We start from the raw sequence: 9390 nt of genomic DNA on the forward strand, positions 1-9390 counted from the left end.
TACATAGAACTAGCGGGGGCCTAGAAAAGTTTGTAATGGCATACTCAACGCTGTATCCTGGCCTAGGCCAACAAGGCCCAGGCCTAGAGCAGCACTTTGCAGGGGGGCAGCATGGAAAGAGTCCCTGCCGGCTTGCACTACACTGTTAGTGTGGTGCCAGTCTTATGGGGCGGACTGGGCTGAAAGGCAAATTAGTCTAGCGCCCCCATGAAGTGGCCACACTGCTTCCAGTATACGGCATTCTGCAACTGTGTGTGTGGGGGGGATGGGCGCTGCTTCTAATTTTGACTGTCCTATCATCCTGGACCACAAACCTTCCTCACTGTGCTATATGTTTTCTGCTGCACCATTCGCATGGTTATATCTTCTTAGTCCTCTCCAAAAAATTCTCAGAAATTTGTGCTAAAAGTAAAACAGGCAGCACTTTTTTTTTTTTTTGGATAGAGTAAGGGAGGGTTATAGCCCCTGACAGTTAATTTTTTTTACTATCCCTGTACCATTGCAGAGATTTCACTTCCTGCCCCATAGCCAAACAGAAAGTGAGAGGAAATCTATTCAAATTAGGGGAATCCATCCCCCCCAGGCCCTCAGAACTAGTGTCTCCACTCGGAAATTTCAGGGCGGGTCTTAAACATAAAGAGGTGTGTTCTTGACAGGAAGGGGCGTGTCATATTTAAATTAGGGCAGCACAAAACCTAAATACACTACTGGGCATACTACATTAATCTTTTTTTTTTCAAGTGGGAAAATGTCTGTAGGCAAATTAGCTGAGCTCTTATTTCAGACATTGACAACAATTAGTGTTTGCCTTTGGCCTGCTTTAAAATCTTTAGTATTTCACATGGTTATAGTGTTTTAGCACATGACTCTATTGAAGTCAATAGCAGACCAATGTTAAAAACATTTCTGGCTATTTTCTAAAGGTATTAAGACAAGCATTGCTAAACACATGATATGGTGGGCCAAAGCAAAAAAGAAAATAAAAAATTCAGTTTGGCTAGGATGGGATGATTTTGAAATGTTAAACCCAGCATTTTACTGCCATTATGTACAACCCCCAAACATTATATATTTTATGAAAGCAGAGGCACTGGAGCATAACATTGTGGTTGTGGTGATTATTTCATGTTGCACAATATTTGCACATCCATTTATCAAATGCACATTATTAAGAAAATACACTTAAATGAATGTTAGTGCATACAAACATAATACATTAACCAATTTATTTGATAAAATATAAAAGATGATGTTGCGTTGAGTAAATAGATACCAAACATGTCAAGATATACAAATCTGTGAATTAGGGACAAACTATGGTATTTACAATTGTCAAAGGCGATGCTTTAACAGCTTTTACAGGTTATCATTTTAGAATTAAATGTGAGATATGGTGCTAGAATTATTACTCTCACTCTGATGTGCAAGTTTTCATTTGCACATGAGGGTGGGAGGAAGCCACGAGTTCTGGTAAGGGACCCAAGAAGAGGAGGTTTCGGGGCTGCACAGAGCAGGTAAGTATAACATGTTTTGTATTTAAAAAAAATGCCCTAAGGGTTATAATCACTTTAAACATTTTTTTCACTGGTACAGTACATGTCCTCCAGGCTGCTGCCCAGTTTCTCATTACCTTAGTTTTACAATCCCTTTCCTGTTAGCACAGCAAATGTGCATTACTAATTTCTAAGATTTGGCTCCTGTTGATTATAGTGGGGTAAAGATTCAGAATCTGAACTTCAATCATGTTTGCCGAACCTGCATCAAACCGAACCCAGATATGTTAGGCTCTTCCCTAGTAGTGATTACGCACAGCATTATATTCTGCTACATTTTATAGGCAAAAAAAAATTAAATACACTAATATATATATATATATATATATATATATATATATATATATATATATATATATATATATATATATATATATATATATATATATATTCAAAAGGGGTTTGCTGTGCTTAAAATGTATTTAGAAAATACATTTTACAAAAATATCCTATGCTGGCTTAGATTCATTGATGATGTGGTTGCTATGTGGGGAGGCGACATTTGTACCTTATCTCTTTTTCTTGATCATCTCGGTTATCTTATACTGGATTTACAAATTAATATAGTCATGAGCAGAACCAAAATTTAATTTTTAAAAAACCTGTTAAAAATTCAGGGTGATTCTTTAACCACTTCAATACTGGACATCCCCGCCCTTCCTACCAAAGCCAATTTCCAGTTTTCAGCGCTATCACGGTTTAAGCCCTGGTTCACACTGGGTACGATTTGGAACGATTTGAGATGCGATTTGACATGTCAAATCGCATCTCAAATCGGCGGCAATTGTCGGCAATGGCACTGTCCTAATCAGTGCGACGCCGCATCTGCGATTTCAAAAAGTAGTTCCTGTACTACTTTTTGCGATTTCGGGCCGCGATTTACATTAAATTGCGGCCGAAATCGTGGCAAAATCGCGGCCGTGAAATCGCATTTTACCGCGATTTTGAATTCGCAGCAGTATGAACCTAGGCTAAATGATAATTGCGTCGTCATGCTACACTGTACCCAAACATCACTTTTAGCAACTTGTTCCCACAAATATAGCTTTCTTGTGGTGGTATTTGATCACCTCTGGGAGTTTTTATTTTTTTCGAAACAAATAAAAAAAGACCGCAAATTAAAAAAAAAACATTTCTTTGTTTCTGTTATAGAATGTTGTAAATAAGTAAGTTTGGTCATTGATAAGGCTGCACTGACGGGCACTGATAAGGTGGCACTGATGAGCATGGATGAGGTGGCACCAATGAGGTGGCACCAATGAGGTGGCACTGATGAGGTGGCATTGATAGGCATTGATGATGAGCACTGATATGCGACACTAATGGGCACTGATAGGCAGCACTGATGGGCACTCATAGGCGGCACAGATGGGCACTCATAGGTGGTACTGATGGGCACTGATAGGCGGCACTAAAAGGCTGCACTGATGGGTACTTATGGGTGGCACTGACAGGCACTGATAGGTGGGCACTGATGAGCACAGATGGGCCCTGATAGATGGCACTGATGGACACTGATGAGTGGCACTGATTTACAATGATAGATGGCACTGATGGGAATCGCTGCTATTGAGGCACTGGCAGGTATTGCTGGTGGGCACTGATTGGCATTATGTGTGGACACACATTGGCATCACTGATGAACAATCAGCACAGACCCCCCTGTCAGAGGAGCAGCCAATCAGCTCTCCTCTACTTGCGTCTGTCATACGCAAAAGAGGAAAAGCCGATAAACGGCTCTTCCTGTTTACACCATGATCAGCCGTGATTGGACACGGCTGATAACGTGGTAAAGAGTCTCCGTCAGAGACTTTTTACCTAGATCGGAGTTGCGGTGTATCAGACTGACACGCCGCAACAACAAGCGCTGCGGTGTTATCCGGTCAGGTAAACACAACCACTTTCCCGCCGTCATTTTGCTATATGGCGGGCGGCAAGTGGTTAATCGGTGATTTGTATGTTTAACCGACAGACCGCAATCAACTTTTACGCTTTAAGATTTTTAAATCTATTACCAGGAGCCAATTTTTTCCATGTAACTAAAATAGTGAGTAACACAGCAGATCAGGATAAATGATTACATGAGATGGAGGAAAACCTTGCACAGTGAGGTTATCCTTCTGATTTGGTTAAAAGGGAACATAACAGTTTATTGTGTTCTAGAAAAATGACTTCTTTACCTAGAAGAATACACTTTTTGTTTCTTAGTTCTATCCTCTTTCCACTCATATATATTATATCATCAAAAAACTTTGGTCCATTCTGAGTAGCAATTATCCTACCATTCCTGAATTCAGTACTCCCCCCTTGCCTTCATACCGACGGGGTAGAACCTTACAAAATAGAATTGTCAGAACAGATGAGCATTCAATGTAATTCTATGATTAAAGGCAGATTTTTCTCCCACCCACATTGAGGTGATAACATTGGGATCAAAGGCTTTTAACTTGTCAATCATCATATGTGATATATATCATAAATGCCCTTGTGGATTAATTTATGTGGAAGAAACAACCCAAAAAAATCAAAGACCGAATTACCCATCATAAATACTCGATCAGGGACAAATTAGTGCAATTGTCACTTACAAGACATTTTATTGAAGAAGGACACACAATTTTCCAACTTAAATTTATGGTGATCAATGGGATAAATTGGAATAGGAGGGGAGGAGATTAGGAAATGGAAACAAGAGGTGCAGTGGATCCAGAGGCGGCTTTAGGCTTTGTGAGGCCTTAGGCAAAACTTGACATGGGGCCCCCCCACTCACACCCATGATGGGGAAAATAATTCAAGGACAAGAGCCTCTTCCCCACAACCCTGGACGGTGGTTGTGTGGGGGTCTGCGGGCAGCAGGCTTATCGGAATCTGAAAGCCCCCTTTAACAAGGCGGCCCCCCAGATCCTGCTCTTTAATAACTAAGGGGCGGTGGCCACCCGGTGAGGTCACCTGGTAAACCCGCCCCTTGTGACGTCATTGACTGAGGGCATGCTGGGTCATTGACGTCACAGGGGGTGGTGTCACCGATATTCACTGGTTGTTAGGGACGCTGGCGGCCCAGCTCCTGAGTCAGGGCTCTTAACGCTGCCTGAGCACAGCAGCGTTAAGGTCTCCTGTCTCTCAAAACTGGGGTAATGTATTGGGTAAATTAGGTGGCCGCGAGGCCCCTGTGAGTTCTAGGCCTTAGGCGACCGCCTAATTTGCCTAATTAAAGAGCCGCCTCTGAGTGGATCCATTGTTTGGATACATTGCAACCAAAAGGTCTTAAAGTGTTACTAAACCCCAAGACCCTGCATTCATTATATGTATATACCGGTCTCCCACAGTACACAGAACATGGAAATGCAATTATTTTACCAAATATAAACAGCTAAATACTGTACCTTTTCTCATCAGCAGTTAGAGCAGTCTCATGACTTCAATGAGAGTCTGGTTAAAGCTTGTAGAAGGAGTTTTATTTCTCCCATGATTTTCCAATGAGAATGAAAGATCCCTGACCCTCTGTCTGGACAGTGCTGATTGCCCTGTACTGATCACATGCACTCTCCCAAGAAAAGAAAAATACTCTCTAGCAATAAATTCCAAACTGAGCATGTGCAGCCTGTCCCCTGGCTCTGTAAATAACAGGTTATTTTGTGCAGACAGTGGAAGAAAGGGAGGATCAAAGGAGACAGGATCGAACAGCTTTTTTCCACAATGCAGAGGATTAAAGTGGTTGTACAACCTGTACAACCACTTTTACCTACAGGTAAACCTAGATTAAGTCTTACCTGTAGGTTCTGGAAATATCCCCAAAACCTCAATGGTTTAGGAGATATTTACAATCTAGAGCACTTTAGAAATGGCGATCGTGCCGTTTCTAAAGGAGGTCATGCCGTGACTGGCGGCTCCCTTGCACATGTGCGGGAGTGATGTCACACGACTTTGGCCAGTCACAGAGCCGGAGTTCATGGCCCCGGAAGGAAGAGGGGTGAAGATGGACGCTCGCTGCTAGTGGGGACAGCAGTGACATCCCAGGCTTCGGTTTCAGGTAAGTGACACATAATGGGCTACTATGTGATGCATAGTAGCCTATTGTGCTTTACCTTTGCAGGGAAATAAAGAGGAAGTAAAACCCGGGTTTAAACCAGGAAGTAAACCAGGGTTTACTTCCTCGTTAACCCCTTAGGTTCCACAGTGAGTATAACAAGCATGCTTTACTGCATATACACACTGATTTTACTGTTGTGGATTTAGTAACACTTTAACTCTTATTTCAGTCTGTATGTTTTTGTATAGATTTTTTCTCTTGTATGGTATGCTTATTTTGATATTCATCTGTCACTTGTTGACTCATTTTTTTCTTCTTTGTCTTTTTTTGAGACCATATTATTTAATTATATATATTTTTTATATCAGGTATTTATTCAGGAGTTCTCTATGTGGTGTTGGCTCCATATTATAAGCATGTATGATGTTATTTAGTGATATAGCTTTAATTGTTAGAAAATTGATTAATTCATTTTAGATTAAATGTTGGGTATATAAATGTGAACTGTTGTAAAATTATTCGTTAGCAATATAGCCCTGTAACTGTTGTGATGGAATGATTTTGACTATTTTTGGATGTTTTTATAAATTTCACTTTCTAAATACTTTTTAAGTGCAGCAATCCCCTTTTGAGTTTGTTATATGGGATGGGCAGAATGCAATGCACTACGAAAATCAGAGTTGTGCTTTTCACCACACCTGTCTTAAATGAATATATACAGTATATATATATATTTAACAGCTGAATAAAGCCACTTTATGTTAGCTGGACTAGGACTAAGAAAGGGCTAGGATGGCTCAAATCATCCTCTCTCTCTTTTACATAATGGCCTGGATTCACGTAACACTTACGCAGCGTATCTCGAGATACACCGCGTAAGTGTAAATGTGCGCCGTCGTATCTATGCGCCGTACCCATAGACCTAGATACGCCTGAAAATAGGCTTCCTCCGATCGATGTAACTTTCCTACGCCGGCGTATCTTGGGCGCATATTTACGCTGGCCGCCTCATTGCAAATATGCAAATGAGGGAGATACGGCGATTCATGAACGTAGTTGCGCCCGGCGCATAATATACGTCGTTTACGTAAGGCGTACGTCCGGCGTAAAGTTATTCCACATATAGGAGGCGCATCCCATGCAAAGGTATGGACGACGGAACAGCCGTCGTATTTTACGTCGTTTACGTAGTACTACGTGAATAGGGCTGGGCGTAGGTTACGTTCAGTGATTCGACGTATCTTTGGTGTTCGTTCCGACGTGATTCTGAGCATGCGCACTGGGAAGCGTCCATGGGACGGCGCATGCGCCGTTCGTTCGGCCCATCATTTGCATGGGGTCACGGTTCATTTAAATGGATCACGCTCACCTTCCACCTACTTTGAATTAGGCGGGCTTACGCCGACGATTTTACGTTACGCCGGCGCAACGCTGGGAGCATTTGCATTGTGAATTGGGTGCTTGCCTCTCTGCTTTACGTCGGCGTAGCGCATATGAGATGCGCTACGCCCGCCTAAGAATGCGCCGATCTACCTGAATCTGGCCCAATATGTTTTTATCCAATATGTAAATGCAGTCTTCTTTCTTTCTTATCCATACCATCCCAAGATCCAGGATCCAGCTAGCTGACCCCTAAAAAATGTTTTTCCATTGTCACCTCCATGGGTGGTTAATTAGACTTCCTGAGAGACTGCTCTTCCAGAGGTATAAAGAAAATAGTTGTCAATAGTAACACCTATTTTATATATTACAGATTCAAGGATTCAACATCAACAAAAACCTTTTCTCTTATGCAAGTGACTGCTCATCATTTTTTACTCCAGCCATTTGGATGGGTCTTGTGTCGGGTATTATCCTGTTGTGGATCTTGGCATATGGAATTTTCATGATTATGCAACTAACAACAAATGATAAATTTGATGACCCTAAAGGCCCAGCATTGTCGGTTCCTCAAGGAGATTAGAATTTTAGCCTTGTTCTTTTACAGTGAATATATCCATGTGCGAGTTCTGCACAATGTGTGTCCATTATTAAATTATTAAATGATTAAATAATTTTTCTGCTCCAAAGCAATTCAACAATCAAATGAACACTGAGAGCTATAATACTTCAATTCACGACTCACTGGTGTTTATAAACATCCAACAACTTACTCCACAAAGAAACTGATAAGGAAAAAGTAATGTTGAGCTATTGCTGAAGGAACATCATTACCTTGATATTTGTCTCATGTCTTATTGCCTTGTCTAATATTTGAAATTGATTTTTTTTATTATAAGCCAATAATAACAAGTTGACTATTTCTAAACACAAATTCACACGCTTTCCCATGCCATGTTTTCCTATGACCATGTAAAACTTAGATCCAAGAGTCGACGGCCCTTATGGTCAGGGACCATATGATAAGTTTTTGTTGAAGCAAGAATGCAAAGGGATTTACTAAAGGAAACAAAATTGTTACTAAGCAGAGTAAATGTTCACTTAGCTTAGTAAAGAAAGTGAAGCTATATTCACGTTGAATACCCAATAATGTATGAGGCGGGAAATAAAAATAAAAAAACTGTTTTTGCTTGTACGTGATTGAAGGCTTCACCTTATTCACTAAGCTAAGCATGCATTCACTCTGCAAAATAAACATCCACTTAAATTTTTTTAAATATGCTAAGGCCCATTAATTTTGCAATATGTGCGTTATCATGCTTTACATTTTTTCCTGTAAACTACAATGTTTTTGTAATGCACTGCAGCCAGGTGCAAGACTTTTTATAGTGACAGAATGCAGGACACAAAATGCAACTTTTTTCAGTGTGCAGGTGTGAAACGAAGCTATAGGACATAAGAAAAATGCCATGTTTTTGCATTGTAAACAGCACAGTAACACTTTACTAGAATGAAAGGCTTTAAAATTCTGAGCACAAAAGTGAATGAAAAGTATACCACTCTTGTTCATAATTTATATTCTTTAGACCAATGGTGTCCATGGCCTGGCATTACCCAGTGGTCTGGTACTTGCAAATAGATATCCAAATCCACAACGCTAAATAAATAAAAAGAACACAATACAATTCTTTCAATCTAACCAAATGTGCTGGCTATTTTCAGATATGTTAGCATTAAATTATAAAACAATTCTAAATAAATGTTGTAATGGCTTACCCAGTGAGCAGTATTATTGCCTTTTTATTTATATCAGTCTATTGGTTTACTTTGTCTACTTAATGCACACATTAAAGCGGGAGTTCACCCGAATTTTTTTTTTTAACATTAGATTGATGCTCATTTTGTCAAGGGTAGTTTTTTTAAAATCGAAGCAATACTTACCGTTTTAGAGAGCGATCTTCTCCGCCGCTTCCGGGTATGGTCGTCGGGACTGGGCGTTCCTATTTGATTGACAGGCTTCCGACAGGCTTCTGATGGTTACATACATCGCGTCACGAGTAGCCAAAAGAAGCCGAACGTCGGTGCGGCTCTATACGGCGCCTGCGCACCGACGTTCGGCTACTTTCGGAAAATCGTGACGCGATGTATGCGACCGTCGGAAGCCTGTCAATCAAGTAGGAACGCCCAGTCCTGCAGCCCATACCCGGAAGCGGTGAAGAAGATGCATCTCTAAAATGGTAAGTACTGCTTCGATTGTAAAAAAAACACCCGATTCCCCTTGACAAAACGAGCCTCAATCTAATGTAAAAAAAAAAGGTTTTTGGGTGAACCTCCACTTAAACCACTTCCTGCCTGGCCTATTCATATAATACAGCTGGGTGGGTGCTTTGTTGTTTCGGGTAGACATCATATGACAGCCTCCCGTTC

At 40.9% G+C, this 9390-nt stretch overlaps 1 protein-coding gene across 1 annotated transcript in view; it reads left to right on the forward strand.

The window, feature by feature from the left end:
• LOC120931843 (V-type proton ATPase subunit S1-like) overlaps positions 1-8746 on the forward strand; it is a 130108-nt gene extending 121362 nt beyond the window's left edge. The window contains exon 10 of the mRNA XM_040343715.1: positions 7337-8746. Coding sequence (XP_040199649.1) covers positions 7337-7546 — 210 coding nt within the window. The 3' untranslated portion in view covers positions 7547-8746. The remainder of the gene's footprint in view (positions 1-7336) is intronic.
• The last annotated feature ends 644 nt before the right edge of the window (positions 8747-9390 follow it).

The sequence above is a fragment of the Rana temporaria genome, chromosome 3 (genome assembly GCF_905171775.1).
Source record: "Rana temporaria chromosome 3, aRanTem1.1, whole genome shotgun sequence".
Lineage (NCBI taxonomy): Eukaryota > Metazoa > Chordata > Amphibia > Anura > Ranidae > Rana > Rana temporaria.